Raw genomic sequence first — 24,861 nt, 5'->3', positions numbered from 1 at the left:
GGATTGCAGAAGGCAGTATCTTTCTGTGGGGTGTGGGAAATGTGCAATTGTCATCAACAAGCCCAGCGGTTCAGCAGCGGTAAAACCCTGTGGTTGAACCGCGTTTTTATCGCCCCCTCCCCAACCACTCCCCACTGCAGTGGCACACGTCATAGACACAGTGCTTCGCTTAGGAATTATACCCCCCCCCCCGACGCTAAGCTCACCAAATGCAGGTGAATGGGGCCATTCTGCAACCGCCCCGCGACTGTGTGCAATGCATGTGGTTGTAACGCGCTAGTGCAGGCATGATGGCCTCATTCACATCGGACATTCAGAAACAATGATGGAAACTGACATGCAGATTTCACCTGCAGAGACATCGGTTTTCATGCACGCTTGAGCCCTGGTTCACACTGATGCGATCCGGATTTCACAGCGTTTTCTGTGCGAATTCCGCACCGCATCAGAATCGCACCCCATTCATGCGAACCACTGCGGGTGTGTAAGTTAACAACACCCCGAATACGGTCAGCAAAACGCGGTGCGATGTGCAGAATCAGATCGCATAGGTGTGAATACCTATGCGATCGGATTCTGGTGTGGATCAAAAAAAAGGGTCCTGCACGTTTTTGATGCAGTGCGATTAGAGCCATACAGAATGTACGGCTCCAACTGCACCGCACACAAATCACATGTGATTGGCACAGGAATGCAGTGCGGTTCCTGTGCCAATCACATGCGATATATCGCACTGCATGTATGTGAACCCGGGCTTTTCTACACATTGCAGATTCCTGCACAGAAAAAGATCAGCACGTTAGCAGTGTTGTGTGAACAGGACACACAGAGAACGGGATTTGTCGTGCCCTTGCAGAATGCACATGCAGGAAAACTGATGTCTGCGCACAGTGGTGTGAACGAAGCCTAAGGGGTTAAAGCAGGCGGGGAGGAGGTGGTTTTGCGCACGTCTCCGTGTGAACAAGCCCTAACACTGGCTCGGGAGTGTGGTGCCCTCTGAAGAACAATCCACATTCAGATCGCTTTTTAGATGGAATTTACCAGGCAGGGAGGAGGCATTGTTTGTGGTTATGATGGCCCCATTATACTCAACATGTGACGTTGACAAAGGGCCCCCCCGAGCAGGGGCGGACTGACCATTCGAGCACTCGTGCACTGCCTGAGGGCCTGGGGTCAGTAGGGGGCCCCATGAGATGCCCCTGGTACCTTTCATTGGCTTTTTTGGGTGTGGGCAAGGACACAGGGGCCCCATGATCCCCTATTGCCCGGTGGCCCCATGACCCCGAGGGTCAGTCCGCCCCTGACCCCGAGTTAAAAATGCCGGGGCCATGAAGCAAATCATCGTGGCCACACCATGTGAACGGCCCAGCCACTCTTATAGTTCAGGTAGGTGGCCAGGAGAAGGGAGGGGAAGTAAAAACTGTGGCTCAGCCACGTTTTCTCCCTAAGAGACCTTTGAAATTTTGTGATTTGCCCAATTTTTGGGACATTTTTTTTTCCAGTGTGCCGCCTTAACAACGCACGTAACCGCAAAGGAGGTGACAGCGGGAACATTGGCGCTGCAGAGCGCGGTACAGGATTGGCGCTGCAGAGCGCGGTACAGGATTGGCGCTGCAGAGCGCGGTACAGGATTGGCGCTGCACGGAGCCTGCAGGTACCTGTATGTGCAGCTCTGATAGCAACATATTTCACGTGTGCATTCCTCTGCAGACGAAAAAATGGAAGGCATAGCACGTGTGTAGTGTATTGTTCATTGCCCTGCCATAGGACACTTCTGATACGTGAAGACAATGCTTCTATCTGTGGCCACAGCAACATGCATGTCATTTAACACCTGAGAGGACCATTGTATCACCTTACTGGAAGAGCCCAGCTGGCAGACACCGCCTATCACATTCAGGCTGCCTAGACACTCGATAACCATCAGCAGTTTCAATATGGCGGCTCCACCGCATGCTGCTCGGTTAAACCGGTATACGCCACTACCGTAATCTATTCCCCCCCATCGTTAGCTACAATTGGTATCGTCGTTTAATTGACGAATGCCAGCTGGCCTGGACCATAACGCTAAAAAAGGGGTGGATATGTATACCCCTATACGGGCTGCTGTGGTTCAGCTCAGCTCCTTGCGTTGAACGAAGACGAGACCACTTGAACTATAAAAATGGGGGTGCCGGTTATAGTTGCTGAGTGACTTCCTGGACAGGGCTATCCGATGTCTGGCTGAGGGGTAGGCGGGCTCCTGGGTTCCCTTGAACACTGGCAGGGCTGTCTATGGATTCCCCCCGCAGTAGAAGGGGGATGGTGTGAGCCGGGGAGGGGAGGATTCCAGGGCTGCAGACAGTGAAGAGGGATTAGCAGGTGAGGAGGTGCAGCCTGTGTGTGGATTCTTTTATGATGATGGGGGAGGGGAGGGCTGTGTCTGTGGGGTGTCCCCTGTGTGCTGACATGGTGTCACCCTCACCTGTATATTTATACAGTTCTCCTTCATACTCCATGCAGTGTGCCTCCTCCATGTAGCATCTTTGTATGGCCTGCAGTCTGGGGCCCATTGGAGCTGCTCCATGCATGGACCAATCAGCTTCTTGACCTAAAAATCTGGTCAAGAAATCCCTGGGCCCCATTCACACCTGTGCCTTCCTGGAAAATGTGCATTACGCAATTTCTGAGGCCGCAGCAATGCAAAAAGGTGTGAAAAATGCACAAAAAAGTGCGCTGTGCTTGTGACTTCATTTTCTTTTTAAGGGGACAGCATTTGCACATTTTTTTTTTTCCACATGACAAAATGTGCGTCACCAAATTCGCATCGCTCAGTGGTGCTTCTTTGGCGCCATTTTTTGCGTGACTGGCAGGCCCAGCAAGTCAATAGTCTGCCTTGTTTAACCCCTCGCCTACCGGGCACTTATACCCCCTTCCTGCCCAGGCCAATTTCCAGCTCTCAGCCCTGTATCACTTTGACAATTGCGCGGTCATGCAACACTACCCATATGACATTTTTATCATTTTTTGAAACAGCTTTCTTTTGGTGGTATTTAATTACCTCTGGGATTTTTATTTTTTCTTAAACCAAAAACAACTGAAAATTGTGGAAAAAAAAAAAAGTTTTTTCTTAGTTTTTGTTATACAATTTTCTAAAGTGATTTTTCTCCTTCACTGATGTGCGCTAATGAGGCTGCACTGATAGGTTGCACTGATGGGCATTGACAGGCATCACTGATATATGGCACTGTTATGCGACACTGACTGGCACTGATTGGCAGCAGTGATAGGCATTGATAGGTGGCACTGATGGGTGACATTGAAAGGCAGCTCAGATGGGCACTGATATGTGGCATTGATGTGCACTGACAGGTGGCACTTCTGGGGTCACACTGATCATCAGTGCCCTGATGATCAGTGTACATGTCCCCTCCGCGGAAAGCCGATTACCGGCTCTACTCCCCTCTCCTCTGTCAGCTCGAGAGGAGAGAAATGCCAATAACCGGCATTTCCGTGTTTACATGTGATCAGCTGTGATTGGACACAGCTGATCACATGACCGAGCCGACATCTTCGGCTCTTTCCGAGGGACACAGCGCACCGGCGATCGCCACGCTGCGCGCTCCCTGAGCTGCGCATGCGCAGTGAGAATGGTAGGACATCATATGACGTCCTATCAGAACGAGAAAACCACCTTGTGCCCGTCCTTGTACTATAGGGCGGGTGGAAGGTGGTTAAAAAAAAAAAAAAAAGGCATAAAAAGGCGCCATGCTGCTCGGGTGTGAATGCAGCCTTCTAGACACCCCCCCCCCCCCTCAGATGTAATTGGCAAATGCACGTCATGCAATAAAAACCCCACCAAGGTGCAGGCACTGCTTCGGTGCGAGTATTGCAGCTTGTTCAAGTAAGGGGCGACCTGTACTGTCCAGCGCAAACAGATGTGCGTGACGCAGAGGTGTGACTGCGGCCTCAGGCCAGGGTTATGCTATTAGTAGGTTCACACCCAAGAGTTTTGCAGAAACGCACTACAGTCCATTTAACATGATTTCCTATGGGACACGTTCACATCTCCGCGTTTTCACCCGGTGCGTTTTTTTTTTATAGAAAGGGTCGGGACTTTTTTAACCCCTTGCCTACAGGGCACTTATACTCCTTTCCTGCCCAGACCATTTTCCAGCTTTCAGTGCTGTTGCACTTTGAATGACGATTGCGCAGTCATGCAACACTGTACCCATATGAAATTTTTATCATTTTTTGTGACAGCTTTCTTTTGGTGGTATTTAATCACCTCTGGGATTTTTATTTTTTCTTCAACCAAAAACCACTGAAAATTTTGAAAAAAAAAAGTTTTTTCTTAGTTTTTGTTATACAATTTTGTAAATCAGTAATTTTTCTCCTTCACTGATGTGCGCTAATGAGGCTGCAGTGATGGACACTGATAGGTGGCACTGATGAGGAGGCACTGGTAGGTGGCATTGATGAGGAGGCACTGATGAGGAGGCACTGGTAGGTGGCACTGATGGGCATTGACAGGCATCACTGATGGGCACTGAAAGGCAGCACTCATATGGCACTGACGGGCACTGTTAGGTGGCACTGATAGGCAGCACTGACGGGCACTGATTGGCAGCACTGATAGGTGGCACTGACTGGCATTGATGGGTGACACTGAAAGGCAGCTCAGATGGGCACGGATATGTGGCATTGATGGGCACTGGCAGGTGACATGGATGAGCACTGACAGCTGGCACTGATGGACACTGACAGGTGGCACTGCTGGGGCTACACTGATCATCAGTGCTCTGATGAAGTGTAGATGTCCCCTCTGAGGAATGCCAATTACCGTCTCTCCTCTCCTCTGTCAGCGTGACAGCTTGTGGGGAGAGAAGTGCCGATAACCGGCATTTTCCTGTTTACATGTGATCAGCTGTGATTGGACACAGCTGATCACATGACCGAGCCGACATGTTCGGCTCTTTCCGTGATCGGTGATCGCCGCACATGTGCGGTGAGAACGAGAGAACCGCCTTGCATCTGTCATATTACTATATGGCGGGCGGGAGGTGGTTAACACAAAATGTTGCATTTTGGTTAAATAGACTTCAGTGGAGATGCTGCAAATGCATGTAGTGCGTTTTTGATGCGCTTTAATCTGCCCTGCAACGAGTTGGCAAACAAACTTGTAAAATGCTGCAAAAAGCGCTGCAAAAATGGATCAAACGCAAACTGCATAGATGTGAACCTAGCTCTACTCTTTGCATTTTGCAGAAATGCAGTACAGTCCATTTAACATGATTTCCTATGGGATACTTTCACATCTCTGCATTTTCACCCGTTGCTATTTTTTTTTATTTTTAAGAAAGCGTCAGGAACTTTTTTAAACACAAACCTGCAGAAGTGTATGTAGTGCGTTTTTGATGCACTTAGATCTGCCCTGCAACAAGTTGGCAAAACCCCTCAAAAAATGCAATGCAGAAATGGATCAAACGCAAACTGCAGAGGTGTGACCCTAGCCCTATCTATCTATCCATTCAGTGGTATCCGACCCTTGGCGATTACACGGGCCATCCCTCGTAAGTGACCATTTCCATGAATTCTCTTAGCAATTATTTTTACAGGGTAGGTTGCCAGGTCTTTCCCCAACCCCTACCATGCAGGAGATCCCACATGCCCGGGGATGAAACTAGGACAATTTAGACAGGATCCAATTAACCTACCAGCATGTCTTTGGAATGTGGGAGGAAACCAGAGTACCCGGAGGAAACCCACACAAGCACAGGGAGAACATGCAAACTCCATGCAGGAGGCGCCATGGTTGGGAATTGAACCCATGACCCATTTACTGCACGGCAGACGTGCTAACCACTAAGCCACTGTGCCGCCCGATTCTAGCCCTACCCTTTTGCATTTTTTTAGAAACGCAGTACAGTCCATTTAACATGATTTTCTATGGGACATGTTCACACCTGTGCGTTTTCACCCGATGTGTTTTTTGGAAAGGTTCAGCGACTTTTTGCCTTTCAAGAAAAAAAAAAAAAAAGTTGCATTTTTCTTTTCTATAAGCAAGCTAGTAAGTGAAGCTGGAATTGAAGGGTGGAGTGGCTGTGGCTCTAGGGATATTTTCCTTTCATCCATTGTGTGCAAGGTGCAAAGGAGAGTACTGAGGCTGGTGGGGGGAGGAGCTCGGTGGGGAAGAAGGCAGGCACCTGGGGTGTCTCCTCTCACCTGGGAAGTAGTGTTCAGCCAGCTCCTGGGCCCGACTTTGGGCTGCTCTCCCTGTAGGGCTTGGCCAGGTTACTCTCGGCCATTGGACAAAGCCAGGGCTCACTGTCAGCTACTCTGTGTGTCATCCTCATCATCTTCCCAGCCAGCCAATCTGTTATGATCCGCCAGGTGGTGCCTCCGGCGGCCCACTGGACAGACCTACCCAAAGCTTGGAGTCTAAGTCCCGGTCTGTGCTTTCACCAGGGCCCCTGATGGTGGGGATGGACTTGTAACAGACCAGGGCCAGGTCACGACCTCTGAGCAGGCCCACCAGTGGCAGAGGGAACCTCTGGGGATGTATAGGTACCGGGAGAGCCAGATGTGAGGAGGATGGCGGGACCTAGCAGGATGGGTCACGAGCAGCGGTCCCGTGGGGTAAGCGAGGTACAGAATCGGCAGGCAAAGAGTAGTCAGGTCACACGCAGGGTCAGCAGGATAAGTCAGTCCGCAGATAGGTCAAACAAGCCGGGGATCAGGAGAGGAGAAGGCAGAGTAGTCAGGGCAATCCAGGTCAAACACAGGAGAAGGCAGCGTAGTCAGGACAATCCGGGTCAAAGCACAGGAGAAGGCAGCGTAGTCAGGACAATCCGGGTCAAAGCACAGGAGAAGGCAGCGTGGTCAGGGTCAATCAGGGTCAAAATGCAGGTACAGGAACTCAGGATCACAGATGGACCTTGCGGCAATTTGTGACAGTGCAGGGCATCTTTAAATATTGCGCCCTGCACTGTCATTGGCCGCCCAGGACGCGCCCCCGGGCTGTCATTGGCCGCCCGAGGCGCACCCACGGCTCCTACTGCGCATGCGCGGCGTCCTGTCAGCTGAGGCCCGCCGGGACCTGGTGCTTGTGTCCCGGCGTGAGCCGCCGCTAGTGCGCGTGCGCTGGAAGAGGAGCCGCCGCGATCCCTAACACAATCGGAGAAGCCGCTGGTCCTAGCTCCCTTCCTGATTGGGGGAGGGTCAAAAGGGGACGGGAATATCTGGCCAATGGAGAGGGGAGCGTGGGAATCTCTGGCCAATGGAGAGGGGAGCTGCTGACAGGCTGTCCAATCATTGCTTTCCCACACAAGGTAGGCATGTAATACATGGCCAGTGGAGGAGAGAAGATGAGGCGCTCAGTGGGCAGCTGCCCAAGGAGTTGATTACGCCTGATGACATCAGTGGATAGGCTGGCGGGAACCTGGGCCCCAGGATGCGATTTCTGGTTGCTGTGGTGACCTGGCGCCCGAAATGTGTTCAGCCCTGTTCTAAGAGCAGCACGATTTGACTGCGGGTGTGGGAACAGATGCAATTCCACCACCTGCAACCGGCCCGTACAGCGTGAACCAAGGCTTAATCGCTCCTCAAGTATCTAAGGAAAATGTGCTCTGCAGGAGAGTGCTCATTCCTTAGGCACCATCTCAGCATCTAACAAATCTCACATGTGAAGGGACACGGAAAAAAAGAATGGACACAAGCTTCCAAATGTTCCATTATGCACCCCTGGGAGACTTTCCTAAATAGGGTTTTTGGCAGGGGTGAGGGGTTCAGATTTTTGACTCGATAGCTGGAGTCACAGGTCCTAATGCACGCACCCAAGGGTCAGAAGAGAGCTGTGTGTAGGAGCATTCTGCTTTTAAAGCCGCAGTAAAGTCCACTTTTTCACTTTTATTTACAGGTAAGCCTGAAATAAGGTACAGTGAATATCTCCTACATATGCACCTTGTAAGGGGAGAAATTCACTTTTGTATCAGCTGGCGCAAGCAGACTGCGCTCTGAATGGATGGCACACCCAATTGGCTAGACAAAGTGACCAGACTCTCTATAAAGTACTGATGGTGCTCTGAAAATGTTGGCCATGATGGTGAAAGAATGATTAAAGTTTGGACAGTTCTAACATGATAACGTTATGTCCGCTTCCTTTGTGTAGGGCAGAATGAGTGACTGTAACCAGAACCCCGCCGCTGTCCCCACACTTTTGCCGGACGTGCAGGGGGATGGACGCTGGATGTCTATGGTGAGTTGTGCATTTTGTTTACCCGCTTAATTCTGACACTTTTGTTTACAAGTACAAAGTATTTTTTAGAAAATTGCTTAAAACTCCCAAACATTTTATATATATATATATATATATATAGTGTGTATGTGTAAAATATATATAATCTATTTTTTTAAATAGTTTTGCCTTCAGCAAGTGAAATGCATGCTCAATTGGGTTGAGATCAGGTCATTAACTCGGCCATTGCAGAATATTCCACTTCTGTTCCTTCAAAAGCTCCTGGGTTGCTTTTGCAGTGTGTTTTGAATCTTTATCCATCTGTACTGTGAAGCGCCATCCAATCAACTTTGCTGCATTTGGCTGAATCTGGGCTGACAGTATATCTGTAAACACTGCAGAATTCATCCGGCTGCTTCTGTCACATGATCAATAAACACCAATGACCCAGTGCCACTGGAAGCCACACATGCCCATGCCATCACACTGCCTCCACCATGGTTTACAGATGACGTTGTGTGCTTTGGATCAGGAGTTGTTCCAAGCCTTCTCCACACTTTATTCTTCCCGTCATTCTGGTACAGATTAATCTTAGTTTCATCCAAAGAATGCTTTTCCAGAACTGGTTTGGCTTTTTTAGATGTTTTTTGGCAAAGTTTAATCTGGCTTTTCTATTCTTCAGGCTTATGACTGGTTTGCACCTTGTGGTGAACCCTCTGTATTTGCTCTCGTGAAGCCTTCTCTTGATTGTAGACTTTTGACAATGATACACCCAACTCCTGGAGAGTGTCCTTCACTTGTCTGGATGTTGTGAATGGGTTTTTCTTTACCATAGAGGGGATCCTGTGATTATCCACCACTGTTGTCTTCCATGGACATCCATGCCTTTTAATGTTGCTAAGCTCGCCTTCTTCTTCTTTCCTCAGAATGTACCAAACTGTTGATCTGGCCACTCCTAATGTTGCTGCTATCTCTCTGATGGATTTGTTTCATTTTTGAATCCTTACAATGGCCTGTTTCACTTGCATGGAAAGCTCCGTTGAACGCATGATGTAGGTTCACAGCAATACATTCCAAATGCAAATACCACACTTAGAATTAATTCCAGAGCTTTTACCTGTTTAATAGATGAAGAAATACCGAAGGAGTAGCCCACACCTGGCCAAGAAACAGCGTTTGATTCAATTGTCCGATTACATTTGGTCCCTTGAAAAAGGGGGGATGGCTACTCTTAAGAACTGTAATTCCTAAACCCTTCTTTAAATTTGGATGTACATACCCTCAAATTAAACCTGAGAGTGTGCACTTTCAGCCCATATCCATTATAGAACTATAGCTTGAATATGTTTTGGTAAATACCTGAAAAAATTTAAAATTGTGCCCGTGTCCAAATATATATGGACCTGACTGTATGTATTGTGGTCTTCAAGTGGTTGCTTTGTCTCAACGTAAGATTACCAGTCGCCCAAAGCTTGTCGTATGCTGTTAGATTTTCTTTTTTGTTCACCTAGCAGGCTGAACAAAACACCCAACAGATTTCCCCATGTACATACATGAGGTGGATGGAGGGTTTATAATTTTTGGTTATAAACTAATTTGGGTTTTTTTTTTTTCCCTAAAAAGATAACTGAAATTTTGGCCAAGATTTATGAAGAAAGAGATTATTTTGTTTGCAAAATTTTATAAAAAAAAAAACACTACTTTTTCTAAATTTTTGGACTTTTTCATTTATATAGCAAAAAAAATAATAAAAATCCCAGTGGTGAATAAATACCACCAAAATAAAGCTTTATCTGTCTCAAAAAAATGCTAAAAAATTCATATGGGTACAGTGTTGCATGACCGCGCATTTGTCATTCAAAGTGTGATAGCACTGAAAGCTGAAAAGTGGCCTGGACTGGAAGGGGGTGAAAGTGTCTGGACTTGAAGTGGTTAAAGAAGAAAGCACACATTCCTGAAGGGGCTTCTTCATTTGGTCAGTTTGTAATGGCGTTCCTATAGAATGAAGTCGGCTAAGGTAACCAGACTTTAGGACTCATTCTTGCATATTATTGAGCCATAATTATAAGGAAATATGAAACTGGGCAGTGGAAACTCCATATTAATGCCCCTGGTTTTTGAATTGGATGTCCTACAAGATCATTTAGTCATTATAGGAGTTGATTTACTAAAACTGGAGAGTGCAAAATCGGGTGCAACTCTACCTAAAAACCAGTCGGCTTCCAGGTTTTATTGTCAAGCTTAATTGAACAAACTGAAGTTGGAAGATGATTGCCTACCGTGCAGAGCTGCACCAGATTTTGCACTCTGCAGTTTTAGTAAATAAACTCCGTATTGTAGGGGAGAATGTGTGAAAAGGGCTTCACGTGCTTGCTCAAATGTAGAATACCATATTGTATAATGTACATGACTGAAAATAAAGGAAACCGATTTCACAACCACTTTCCTTTTTAATGGCCTTTTGTTTTTTTTGTGTCTTGCAGCACAATCACTTTGTGTCAAGCAGCAAAGACAAGGAGCCTGAGGTCGTGTTCATAGGAGATTCTAATGTCCAGCTGATGCATCAGTTCGAGGTAAGTGTATGTCAAGGCCAGAACAGTTTTTCTAGTTTTGGATTGAGTGAGGAAGGTGTAAAACCCGTTTTTTACTGCTATCCGGGGGCTCCAGTTAGTGTTAATAAAGGTAAATTTTTTTTTTCACTAAAATAACAAATATTTGAGTGTTGAGTTATTTTGAGGAGACAGCAAATTTACATGTTATACAAGCTGTACACTCACTACGTCACATTGTAGCAAAGTGTCATTTCTTCATTGTTGTCATGTTAAAACATATAATACAATATTTACAAAAATGTGAGGGGTGTACTCACTTCTGTGAGATTCTGTAGATAGATTTCTGTACAACCATCCTACCCATACATGGATCAAAATTCAGCTGGTCCCTGCTGAACTGGATGAATCTCAATACATGTATGGTCTGGCATCAGACAGGAATTAAAGGGAAAGGCTAGGTTTACATCTATGCAGATTGCGATTGATGCTTTTTTCGAGTTCATTTTTCCCTAATCCTCTTCCAGGACAGCTACTTGAGAGGCTCATTCCACCTATACAGGAAACACATGAACCACATTACTTAAAAAGGGGCACCCCGGTGCTCGACTCTGTGTTTCTTCAGGCTGGAGAGGACACACTTTTGGTTTCTTTACTTTATCCAGGCCTTTGTGCTAGGCGTACAGTGGGGGCCTCCATCTTTTTGGTGGGATCTGTCATGACCTGGGAAGCATCACCAGATCCACAGCGCTGCGGAGGACCACAGGTGTGGGGGTGAAGGCCAACCTCCCCACTTTAAATGGCAGGAAATTGGCGTGGCCCGGAGGGTCTGCTGTGGCCAGGTGCCAGCATGAAGTCAGATCTGGTGGAGACCGAGGAGGCGGCCACAAAGGTAGGAAGTTAGGAGTGTCTCCTAAATACTTCTACCACCTCTGTCTTGTGTAATTCCTTCTTAGCTGGTGGAGGGGGCACTGGCTGGAAGAGGGGAGCTTCTCTCTCTCGGGCAGGGACGTGAGTGGCTAAGCCCTGGTTAAGGGTACTGGCAGGCTTCACTGGCGTAAGGTGCTGAGCACTTTCTCTTATCTCCTTTTTAAAAGGTCACTTTAGTTTTGTTGCTGTTGCAGACAAACCCCCAGAAGGAGAAAAAAGAGCTGTCTTCAGGCAAATCATCCAAGAGACTCTGTGCATCATGTAAAAGGAAGATGTCCAGCTCTTGAAACAAGCCACTGTGTAAAGACTACATAGACAGTGAAGGAGTCCAGTAGCATATTGAAAGTTTTCATGGGGAGTCTTGAGCATGAGTTGGCACTTTTCAGTCTTTGAGAACCCTTATGGATAAGTCAGCCCACGGTGACACAATACCTAGCTCTTCCAGCGAGGGGTTATGCGCAGCTGTTCCTAGCCCAGCTATAGTAAGGGAGGAACAGGGCTCATCAGATGACTCAGACACAAATGAAGAGGGTATGTAAATAAGATATGCAGCGCTAATAAAGTTAATAGGAACAAGTGGAAAATTAGAACATGAATAGCATAATAACATATGTGAAAGAACTCAGTCCATATCGCATGGTGAGATAAAGTGATAGGTGCAATTGTCCAAATAATCCATGTTCAGAGATAATCGTGACTCTTGTGATCTCGTGATTGTACAAATAATGCACTAACCAGATAGCGCAAGAGATGCGCATGGAGCAATTAAGACCCGCTCCTGGTGCTCTGGACTTGTGATATTAGGAGGATGTCATCTGCAGTTTGGCCACCAGATGTCATCAATCCAGGTATATTCGTAAGTCATCCACCAGAAAGATCATCAGCGGGGGAGGGGGTGATCACACATCATTCCCAACCAAACGGAACCTTCAAAAGCGGGCTCCCATACAATAGATGAGACCCAGAGAAGCTTCTGATAGTGTAGTATATCTTTAATAAGCAAAACTTACAGCACGTACAGTTTAAGGATAAACTTGCATCCAAAAAAAGAGTCTGGCCACCAGGGTGTCAGTCAGGATAGCCTTGTGGTATGGGTACACAGGTCAGGGGCACCTCCCTAACGCGTTTCGTGTGAATAACACTTCCTCAGAGGGTTCTAATTTTCCACTTGTTCCTATTAACTTTATTAGCGCTGCATATCTTATTTACATGTTCTCATTTGGGTCCAAGGTTACCTTTTATGCTAGCTGCTTTATTCCTACGTTCCCAGCGCTCTATTATCAACTTATACAAATGAAGAGGGGTCAGACTCGGAAGAATGGGAAATTTGTGAAGAGAAGGTGAAAACATTTTTATTCCCCACAGAAGATCTGTTAAAGGCTATTCATGATACGTTGGGGTTTGAGGAAAAAGAAAAGGTGCTCACACTCCACAATCAACTTTATGCGGGGCTTCAGAAGAAACAGGTCCGCATTTTCCCACTACATTCCACACTGAAGGAAACCATTTTAAGGAAATGGCAGGAACTAGATAAGAAGGCTTTTCTCCCTAACAATAGGAAAAGGTTTCCATTCAAAGAGGAGGACTCAGATTTATGGGAAAAATGCCCTCATCTGGACGCATCCTTGGCCAAAGTATCCAGGAAATCCAACCTGTCATTCAATGACAGTGGAGCACTGAAGGATCCTATCGACTGAAAGGCGGATGGATACCTTAAGCAAGCATGGGAGGCCAGTACAGCAAACTTCAGGCCAGCGTTGGCTACGACTTGCATAGCGCGCACACTCGATGTATGATTGTCCCATCTAAAAGCCCACCTAGTGAAGGGTACATCATGGCAGATGCTTTGTCAGAAACTATCAAATTAACAGCCAGATCTACTGTCCTGTTAAATATGGTGAGAAGAGCGATCTGGCTGAAGACATGGCAAGGAGATCAAGCATCCAAAGCCTGCCATTCGAAGGGAACCTACTTTCAAGATCAGAGCTTGTGTCCGTGCTGGAGAGATCAATATATAGAAAAAAGGGGTTCCCAGTGCCAAAGAAACAAGCAGAGAAGACTTTTTTTCATCGTTCCAGTCAACAACGGGTGTTCAAGGGACAGTCAGATGGGGAAGAAAAAAAAAAACTGGACCTTAAAGAAAGAGAAGGATAAAGGAGGGTTCCTATTCAATTCCTCCCAGTCTAAGAACAAACCCCAAACCCAATGACTGGGGGCGGGGGGAGTGGGAGGAAGACTGAAAGCTTTCCTGCCCACTGTGTGATTGAAGCAACACAGGACCAGTTTAATCTAGACATAATCCGATACGGGTATTGTATAGAACTCTCAGGAATCCCCCCTGAAGGATTTTTGGCAACTCCTCCGCCCAAACCGCAAGACAAAGCAAACGTGCTCCTGGTACCTCTGCAAGAAATGTTACAGCAAAATGTAATTTCTCTGGTTCCAGAAGAAAAAAACAGGGAAGGTTTCTATTCTCATGTCTTCTTGAGGAATAAACCTTCAGGGAGCTTCAGAATGATTCTGAACCTGTGGCAGGTGAACAAATTTGTCCAGTGCAAAAATTTTCAGGATGGAATCGATATATTCAATCAAAGAATTGACACCGGAGGGCTCCTTCATGGTATCTCTAGATCTCAAAGATGCCCACCTGCATGTTCCCATCAGGGAAGAATCAAAGAAATATCTACGGTTCCCCATAAAAAGACCCGCAGGGATAGTATGTTTTCAGTTCAACGCCCTTCTATTTTGGTCTCTCTAGCACACTGAAATTTTACCAAAGTGCTGGCTGGAATCCTGAGAAACCTGAGACTGAAGGGCCTGGAAAAAATTCCGTACCTGGATGATCTCCTGATTTTTGCGGACACAGCAGCTTGGACAATAAAAAATCTGGATATAGTGAAAACTTACCTCCAGGAGACAGGCTGAATTGTAAATGTGGAGAAATCACAGTTAATCCCCTCAAAGAAACTCGTTTACCTGGGTTACATTCTGGATTCAGGATCATTTAAGGACCTTCCTGACAGAGGAGAAGGCCCGGAACCTTCAGCAGGGGGTAGTGGAGTTCTTGCTGTCAGCAGAATGCTCAATAAGAGAAGCCATGAGGCTGGTTGTCTGGTAGACTGTTGCAATCCCTGCAGTTCAATGGGCGAAGCTACACTCAAGACCCTTACATAACTACACTCTGTCAAAGTGGGATGGCCTTCAGCAATTTCTGGACGCAAAGATATGCATCCCAGAGTCAGTGAAGAATTCCATCAAGTGGTGGCTATCCCCACAAGTTTTGACAATAGGTCGAGCTTGGAGACAAACAAACTCCATAAAGATTACCACAGATGCATGTACCTGGGGTGGGGAGCTCTCCTAGGTGAACATCTTACACAAGGTAGATGGAATCGTGTTTGGACATCCTACTTCTCCAACACGAGTGAGCTAAAGGCAATAGGGGAAGTTCTAGATAGAGGCATTCAAATCGCTGATTCAGAGAAAGCACATTCAGATCCTGACCGACAACAGCACTGCTGTCATCAATTGTCAGGGCGGTACAAGGTCAAGCAACCTGATGTCAATAGCGGAGGAAATTCTCTGGGCAGAGCAGAATCTGCTGTCGGTAACAGCAATCCATGTGAAAGGGGAACTGAATTGCCTGGCAGACTGTCTGAGCAGGTATCAGTTGAGACAAACAGAATGGTGCCTAAACCAAGAGGTCTTTATACAGATATGTGAGAAGTGGGGAACTCCAGAAATCAACCTTTTTGCCTCCAGGAACAAGAAAGTGGAAAAATATTTATCTCTACAAAGGGACAGACTCAGTCTGGGAACAGGTGCTCTGGCTCATCAATGTAACGGGAAACTGCTATACGCTTTCCCTCCCATCCGATTAATTCCCAGGGTAGTCCAGAAGGTACGGAGGTCAAATGCCAAGATTGTCCTGGTGGCACCTTTTTGGCCCAAGAGACTTTGGTTCTCAACTCTATACAATATGAGCTGGAACATCCCTGAAGGTTACTGCAAAGATCAGAACTTATTTATCAGGCAGGAATACATCACCCAACAGTGGAGAGACTATCCCTTTCAGCGTGGCTACTGAAAGGGAGCTCTTGCAATAGATGGGACTCTCGCACAGAGTAATAGATACTATTCTGCAAAGTAGGAAGAATTCCACTAATGCTATTTATGGGAAAGTCTGGAAAAATTTTTTAGCATGGAGGGAGGATAAGGACCAAACCAGCAACTCTGTGGTTAATTACGTTTTAGAATTTCTGCAAGATGAGGCTGAAATTCACTTAGCTGCAAGCACTCTCAAGTTCAGGTAGCGACCCCTTTCAGTTCTCTAGAAATATGTTTAGCGGAAGTTCCCTTCATGAAAAGATTCCTACTTTTGGTTTCCAGAAAAAAAGACTCGGCGCAGTGTGAAGTTTCCTTCATGGGATTTGGGCATGGTCCTCAGAGGGTTTCAAAAAGCTCCTTTCGAACCTTTGGAGGAATGTTCAATGAATCTAACTTTTAAAACCGTTTTACTAGTAGCCCTAGTTTTCGCAAGAAGGATTGGAGAGATACTGGTTCTTTCGGTAGCAGAGCCATATTGTTCCATCTTTATAGACCGAATTGTGCATTCTTTAGATCCAGCCTTTCTCCCCAAAGTTGTATCAGAATTCTATGGACCGCAAGAGATTATCATTCCTTCCTTTTTATGGCAACTCCAAGGGTCAAAGAGAAACAGATCTCAACAAATTAGACGTAAGGAGGTGTTTGATCACCTACATAGAAAGCATAAAAGACTGGAGAAAATCTTCCAATCGATTTGTCTTGTTCAGCGAGTCCAAGAAGGGCAATAAAGCTTCAAAGAATACTATAGCTAGATGGATGAAGCAAACTATAGAAGAAAGCTACCGAAGACCGTTCCTTATTCCTCCTGGGGGTGTTAAAGCTCACTCTGCCAAAGCTATGGCTGCTTCCTGGGCAGAAAAAGCAGGTGCCTTCCCCTAGTTAGATTTGCAGGGCAGCCACTTGGTCTAGTTTCCTCACCTTCGCAGGGCACTATCGGTTGGAACTACTGTCTACAGCAGACCAGAATTACGGGAGGAAAGTCTTGCAAGCAGGAGTACCGCCCTGAGCAGGTAATGCTAACCTATCCTCTCGAGCAGCTGTCCTGGAAGATGATTAGGGAAAACCAAGTTATTACCTGTTAACTGTATTTCTCGGAATCTTCCAGGACAGCGTCTATTCCCTCGTGATTTTTTTGGTCTTGGGACATTTTGAGTTTGTCGATACGTAATAATGTTATGTTCTTATGGTCCGTTGTGGCCCTCTTATGGTCCGTTGAGGGTCCAGCACTGGGAGGCCCCTTTTTAACTAATGTGGATCATGTGTTTCCTGTCTAGGTGGGAGGAGCCTATCTCTTGAGTAGCTGTCCTCTAAGATTCCTGGAGTTACAGTTAACTGGTAATAACTTGGTTTTCGGGTTTTAATTTATTATTTTTGCATTGTGTGACTTTAGCTGGTTAAGGAGCAGGCGGCCGCCAGCATCCTCAACAACCAGTAAATACCATGGAAGTTGCCGTGTCCTTTACAACCTATGAGTCGTCAGCGGGGTTAAACAAAACAATTACCGGCAATTAAGAAATCGGGAAGAAAATTGTCCTCGGTGTTCCCCCCCCCCCCCCCCCCCAATCCATACCAGGCCCTTCAGGTCCAAAATGATGCCACAAGGGGGATGGGATCAAGAACTGTCAGAAGGCAGGAACCAGCATCTGGTGATGTCACAAGGTGCTTTGGAAGAGGGAGGGGGATATGCTCAGACATGTGGCCTGGTATGGTTTGGGGTGGGAGGATGGCGCTCGCAAAAAAAAAAGTGCATTTAGTATTTTTTGTGTAAAGATGAAATTATCCTTTAAGAACGCCGGTGGCCACCCACTCTTCAAGAACCAGTCAAGTAAAGCACAAACCGCAAAATGAAACATGCATCAAAAACCCAACGCTTGCATTTTTTTTTTTTTCCATTGAAGTCTATTACACACAAACCGCAATCTCCTATAGGAAAAAATGTCCCTAACTCTGCGTAAAAATCCACACCGGTTCAAAACGCACAGAAGTGAGCTAGATCCATAGGAAATCATGTTAAATGGACTGTAGTTTGTTTCTGCAAACCGGGAAATGCACTGAAATGCAGATACTTGTTAACCTAACCGAAAACAAATAACCTTTCCCTACTCTATCCAAAATGAATAAAAGTTTTGCATTTAGGAGAATGAGAGCGCGGCTCAGAGCCTGCACTTCCATACATATTCTGCTTCTTGAATGACAGATTGCATGGAACTCACTGTAGAGTTCTTACCCTGTTAGAAGCTCCTTTTCACGTTTTCCCTTTCCTGTGCATCAGCTTGGTTAGCAGGGATTTCAACTCTGATTATGATTTCTCTTTTTTGGTTAGTGGGTGAAAGGATATATATACTGGCCTAGAGCACTACATTCATCATGATGCCCGGTGTTATGGTGCCTGTTTTTTTGTTTTTTTTACCATCAGATTTGGAGGGAGCTCTTCTCCCCTCTGCACGCCCTGAACTTTGGAGGGTTGGGCGAGGGCACCCAGCATGTGTTATGGAGAATGGAGAACGGGGAACTGGAACACATCAAACCAAAGGTGAGTTTTGGATGCTGAGACGCAAATCTATACAAATATTGTCCAATATTAATAGCTTGTATAGACCAGCTTTGTTTTCCTGCACTGTAGTTTGATCGTAGGTCTGCAAATTTCTATTTATTATCAATGTGCAGTGTGGATGACTGTTCTAAAGGGTTCTTTTTGACCTGTTTTGTGCTTCCTTGAATGCACCAGGTCCTTTTTTTAAGGTCTGTTTATATTGCAGGAGAAAGTAGGTTAAACACCCGAATGTGGATGTGATTAATTACTGCTACATTCTAATTCAAAGCCCATCTGAAAATGCTGCTGTACGGCGGACACATGGGATGACAGAAGATCTACAATGTTTGTAAAAGAGAAGGCAGATGCACTCCAAATTAGAAGCCATGGGTAACGAATAATCTAGTGCAGGGGTCTCCAAACTATGGCCCTCCAGCTGTTGAAGTACTACAAGTCCCATCATGCCTCTGGAAGTCTTGCCTGTGGTTGTCAGGCTTGCAAGGCCTCATGGGACTTGCAGTTCTTCAGCACCTGGAAGGCCATAGTTTGGAGACCCCTGATCTAGTGCAAGACAAACCACCTGAGCTCAGCCGCTAGCGCGTTTCACTTGTGTGTTGGACCATTCATTGCATTTTTAACTATGGCTTTTAATTTGGAGTTTAGTTGCCTTTTCTTTTACTAACCTTGAAGTCTGAGGTGGAGAATGAACCACTGTGGAGCCAGCACCCAGTCTGGGGTGTACGGGATTAAAGCGGAGCTCCAGCCAAAAGGGGACGTTCCGCTTTAAGCCTTTGTCCCCTGCTCCCCATTATCCAGTGCACGGGTGGGTTGCCGTTCACAAACGGCGCCCGCCATTTTAGTCTGTGCACGCTCCCTGGGAGCGCGTAGCACCTCGATCTGGTGCCACTGTGTCCTCTGGACACAGCGGAACACCGATCGCTGTTTGGGACCTCTGTGTGAGGTCCCAATCGTGATCCACTGATTGGCCAATCAGTGATCACATGAATAGTAGTAAGCAAGATGTCACTTCTGGCATCATTGCTTACTACGTGCGAAATCTATAAATGATCACATGGTACAGGGCTATTCGCAACAGCCTTGTACCATCTGACAAGCTGTGACCAATCACAGCTCTCACAGTATTTCTCAATGGCTGCAAGAATGCAGCCAGAGAGAAGGAGAAATGATTGCTTTTACAGCCTTTATGGGTGTAAAAGCAATGTGTAAAGAAAAAAAAAAAAAAAAAAATCACCCCCACAAGTAGTACAGTGTCAGTATGGTGACACTGTACTGCTAGGGTGACAGTATGTTAAAAGAAAAAAAAAATATGTAAAAAAAATTTTTGGTAATAAACTAATTTGTTTTTTTTTTGTTTTTTTTTTTATTTTTACTAAAAAGATAACTGAATACATTTTGGCCAAGATTTATGTAGAAAGATTATTTATTTGCAAAATTTTATAAGAAAAACACTTTTTTTCAAAATTTTTGGACTTTCATTTATATAGCAAAAAAAATAAAAATCCCAGTGGTGACTAAATACCACCAAATAAAGTTTTTGTATCTGTCTCAAAAAATGCTTAAAAATACATATGGGTTCAGTGTTCCATGACCGCGCAATTGTCATTCAAAGTGTGACAGCGCTGAAAATTGGCCTGGACAGGAAGGGGGTGAAAGTGTCCGGACTTCAAGTGGTTAAGGATTGGCACCTTTTGGGGGAGGGGTGTGTACCCCCTTTTGGGTGTGTACCCAAAATTGACAGGTACCCGCTCCCACTTCCGCTGCGATCGCCTGGTCGATTGGAAGTGGAAGTTGTCCACCCCGCCCTCCCTGTAGTCTTCTGGGACACGTTACAGGTCCCAGAAGACTATGGGACCATTCACATAGCGCAGCACTTCATGCGCAATGGGCACCCGACTGTGAAGCTGCAAGCTGTTACAGCCGGGTGCCCACACTGGGGATGCCGGCGCCAGGGAGACAAGACGGCTGGTGAAACCAGCAGTGGTGAGGACACCGCTGGACCAAGGAACAGGTAAGTGGCTGTATTTTAAAAGTCAACAGCTACAGTTTTTGTAGCTGCTGACTTTTTTTTTTTTTTTTTTAGGTAGAACTCCCCTTTAAGTATATACAGCAGTAAATGTCTAAAGGCAAGATGCAGTCTCAGTGATGTACTTGCACATTTATTTTGTATTCTTTGATTTCACAGATTATTGTGCTTTGGGTGGGCACATTCAACCAGGGAAACACTGCGGAGCAGATTTCAGGGGGCATTCAAGCCATTGTCCGATGCATGCAGCAGAGGCAGCCTCAAGCTAAGGTCATGGTGCTGGTGAGTGCTGCAGATTATGACAAGTCGGCATGTAACATGTGACAATTTGGTGCAAATCACAATAGAAATCTATCTCTATGGAAAGTCAGGATGTGGTGAACAGCTGCTGGAGTCAACCTTTTACATGACTATTCTTGCACTATAGAAAACTGTGGCACCCTAAAATAATTTGTATCTCTGTCAAAATTTTTTTTTTTTTCCACAACTTAGGCAGTTGCCATTGCTGGCCTCCTGAAAATGCTAGTTACCTGGCTGGGTCTGGCTTTAATACTACAGAGTCACAGAAGTCTAACAAAAATTGCTTGAGTGGGAACAATCATTCCACTATGCAAGGGTGTAAATGGAGCCTTAAAGGGTTACCAAACCCAGTACCCTGCATTCACTATGGTCGCCCCGGACCCTGCATTCACTATGGTCGCCCCGGACCCTGCATTCACTATGGTCGCCCCGGACCCTGCATTCACTATGGTCGCCCCGGACCCTGCATTCACTATGGTCGCCCCGGACCCTGCATTCACTATGGTCGCCCCGGACCCTGCATTCACTATATCTGGTCTCCCACAGTACACACTACATGTAAATACAATTATTTTAGCAAATATAAACTGTTAAATACTTTTTCTCATCAGCAGTATACTGCAGTCTTGTGACTGCTATAAGTGTTCAGCAGAGAACATGTTAAAGCTTGTAGGAGGCGGTTTTCTTTCTGCTATAGGAGGATGCAGAACCCCTGACCTCTGTCTAGACAGTTCTGATTGGCTCTGTGCTGATCACATGCACTCTCCCAAGAAAAAACAAAAAAAAAAAAAAAAACCTGTCTAGTACATAGGACATATTGTGTGGAGACACACTGCACATCAGTAGATAAGAGGGAGGCACTGGAAGAAGGGGAGGATCTGAGAACACAGGATCAAACAGCCTTTTTACACAATGCAGAGGATTAACCCCTTAGGTTCCACAGTGAGTATAACAAGCATGCTTTACTGCATATACAGACTGATTGTACTGTTGTGGGTTTAGTAACACTTTATATTGCCATTAAAACAGCCTAGCCTTACAGCGGGCCTTGGAGGCTGCGGTACTCTATACCAATTAGCTGGTGACAGATCCGCTTAGCCCAGGTTCATGGGGCTCCGGCGTTTCGACGCAGATGGAGGGCACAGGTGTGCCATCCAGCCCTTATGCTGGGCATCAACATTTATTCGGGTCTGACACTTGCTGGGGCTGGGTGGTGCACCTAGCTGTACTTGCTTTTAGTGCAGTATATGGTCACATAGGAAAACATTAGGGAGAGTTCAAGGGCTGCTGAAAAAAATGCAGAAAAGCTTCTGAACGTACATGAACCCTAACTGCTACATCGGCAGGACCACTTCGTCTGTTGGAAAACAGCAGACTTGCTGGCCAGATAACCACGTCAAAATTAGGGAATGAAAGCCTTAAAAAGAAAACTAATGCAGCCATCACATCTAATAATTGGTAACCTGCAATATAATTAAATGTTTGCTTTTGGGTTTAATACCTCTTTAAAACTGGAGGGGCTACCTTACTGGTTATATTTAGAAAAAAACCGACTCCATTCTTTTGGACATGTAAAGAAAATGGGAGCTTGGGTTGGATTGCGATACTCTACTGACCTGCTTTCCTTGTTTTTTTTGTTTTTTTGTTTTTTTGCAGGGTTTGCTGCCACGAGGGAAAAACCGGAACCCCTTACGGGACAGGAATAAGCAGGTGAATGAGCTCCTAGCAGAAGCCATGCCCTCAATGCCCAACGCCATGCTGTTGGATGTGGATCCTGGGTTTGTGCATTCTGATGGCACCATCAGTCACAATGACATGTATGATTACCTTCACCTCAGCCGCCAGGGATATGCTCGCATCTGTCAGCCTCTGTACAAAAAACTGCTGCAGCTGTTGGAGGGTAGAGGGGTGCCAGCTCAACACTAGTGAACAGGACCAAACGGTTACCTAGAATTGGGAATAACCTGGAATAATTCCAGAGGAGGGTGAGACTGGTCTCTAAAAGGCTCCCCTCTTATACTTCTCCAAAGATAAGGTTGAAGGGAATATGGTAGTAATCCTGCCTGGGTAAGAGCAGTGCAATAACTTTATCATTCCACCAGGGGGTGCTGTCTTCCCACATTAACACTTAATATCCACTGCCTCTGGGGTGGACAGGGACCGCTCCCTCCTTGCCCCCCTGAAACCCTTCCCCATCCCTAACCAGCTGCAGCTTTACTTCCAAACTAGTTTTCATATATATATATATTTTTTTTTTTTTTGCAAAAAGGTGCAAGCTGTTTGTTGAAACAGGTGCAAGTTTTTCCTTGACTCCTACCTCTAGACAAAGGGAGTTTTGATGAAAAGGCATTATGGACGCGGTCCTCCAGGAACATCCTGCACTTGTTTTAGGAAATGATTTGAATGCAAGCAGCTAGCTGGCAGGAGACCATTTGTTTAGTACTACACTTCGTTTTTGTTTTTATGTCCTTTTGTACAGTTAATCCTGTTTGCTTTTGTACATTACAGTGAGAATTAATGTGTTTTTTTTTTTTTGTTTTTTTTTTGTTTTTTTTTTTTTCTTTTGTTCTTGACCCTGATAAGACCTTTTATGTACACAGCAAAAAGTGTGATTCCACTATACCTGGAAGATTTGTCACTTAAATCACATAATAAATGTGTTGTGACTCTTCTTTCTTTCTTTTTTTTGATTTGTACAGAGTAAAAGATTACGTTCCCTAATGTTGAAGCCCAAACTGTATTTTCTAAAGTAGAATAAACGCCGAAAGCAAACATGTATTCTATTGCAGTTTACCGATTCTTAGAGGTGTTGGCTGCTTTGGTTTTCTTTTATCTGTTTTCATCTGGTGATCTGGCCATACATTATACAATGTCCTTCTGCAGTTTTCCTTTTAGATATACCAGAACCAGGGGCGGACTGACCATTTGGAAACTCGGGCAGTGCCCGGGGTCAGTAGGGGGCCCCATGAGATGCCCCTGGTACCTTTTTCATAGGCTTTTTTGAGTTTGAGCAAGGACACAGGGGCCCCATGATCCCCTATTGCCCAGGGGCCCCATGAGTTGTCAGTCTGCCCCTGACCAGAACCATATATTATGAAGTCAAACCTAAACGCTTTCCATGTGTATGGACTCATGTGGATGTGCTTACAAGAGGGCTTACGCCCTCAGCACGGGGTCTGTACATCAGAAAAAAATCCAAATACCACTGGGGGGAACTGACTTGGTGTCACAGGCATCCCTAGTGACACCAATGCAGTGATCAGTGCTAATAAAAAGCACTGACACTGTCCTAATGGCACTGAGCAGGAAGGGGTTAACATGGGGGGGTTATCAAAGGGTTAACTGTGTGCTGTCTATGTGCTTCACTGTATGCACTGCTTTGCATGGCTCTGCTATGCAAAGCCATGCATAGCCGTGTGCAGGAGTTGATGGGAGAGAACTGTATTGTTTACTTCAGGGCTTAAAATTTCAAGTCCTGAGCTACTAGCTAGGCCTTAAGAGTTACTCGCCACCAACGCACACAGACACCTGTACACACACACAGACATGTACACACACGCACAGAGACACCTGTACACACACATACAGACACATGTATACACACACAAGCACATACAGACACGCATACACACAGATACATGTACATACACAGAGAGACACATGTACATACAGACACATGTACATCATTGGTGTCAGTGTGGTGGTGGTGGGGAGAATAGTGACCCATAATTGGTGTCAGTGCCACCCTAGGCAAACGCCTTGTTTGCCTCGCAGCAAATACGCCCCTGGGGGACACACTCGCCCCCAACATAATTTCCACTCAAGCGAGTGGAAATTTCAAGGCCTAGTTTACTTACAGTTCTCTCCCTCCATCGGTAATGCTCCTCGATCACCAGTTGCCGGCAAGTAATCACCGGCCGAGACTCGGTGATTGACAGCCGTGGCCGCAGTAGGGTGCTTGTGCGCCCCCTACCCAGAAATGCAAAATCACGCATATATATGTGATTTGGCGCACCCCTGCTGCGCTGTAGCAGCATATCTGCTGTAGGACGGCAGGAAAGCGGTTACCTGATTATAAAGAATTAGTTGGGTTTGACTTAAATGTATTTAATTCTGCTAGTACATTTAACGCTCTTCCCCCAAACCCTAATTTCCCCCCCCGACCATGCTGCTGTCCCAGTGT

At 45.9% G+C, this 24,861-nt stretch overlaps 2 protein-coding genes across 2 annotated transcripts in view; one reads left to right on the top strand and one right to left on the bottom strand.

Moving 5' to 3' along the window:
• PRR19 (proline rich 19) overlaps window positions 1-1,973 on the bottom strand; it is a 47,243-nt gene extending 45,270 nt beyond the window's left edge. Inside the window, exon 1 of the mRNA XM_089687333.1 lies at window positions 1,856-1,973. The gene's annotated coding sequence lies outside the window, so the exon portion shown is untranslated. The remainder of the gene's footprint in view (window positions 1-1,855) is intronic.
• Window positions 1,974-2,208: 235 nt separating this feature from the next.
• On the top strand, window positions 2,209-23,349 carry PAFAH1B3 (platelet activating factor acetylhydrolase 1b catalytic subunit 3). Its single transcript, XM_089687372.1, has 6 exons — window positions 2,209-2,361; window positions 8,150-8,236; window positions 10,699-10,788; window positions 18,218-18,334; window positions 20,538-20,660; window positions 22,335-23,349. The coding sequence occupies exons 2-6, from the start codon at window positions 8,156-8,158 to the stop codon at window positions 22,602-22,604; spliced, it is 681 nt and encodes a 226-aa protein (XP_089543498.1). The 5' UTR covers window positions 2,209-2,361; window positions 8,150-8,155; the 3' UTR covers window positions 22,605-23,349.
• Window positions 23,350-24,861: the final 1,512 nt, after the last annotated feature.

The sequence above is a fragment of the Staurois parvus genome, unplaced genomic scaffold, assembly GCF_062004578.1.
Source record: "Staurois parvus isolate SC_StPar_1 unplaced genomic scaffold, SC_StPar_1.0 ptg000423l, whole genome shotgun sequence".
Classification (NCBI taxonomy): domain Eukaryota; kingdom Metazoa; phylum Chordata; class Amphibia; order Anura; family Ranidae; genus Staurois; species Staurois parvus.
Note: the sequence above shows the minus strand (reverse complement) of the source record. Positions and strands in the feature narration are given on the sequence as shown.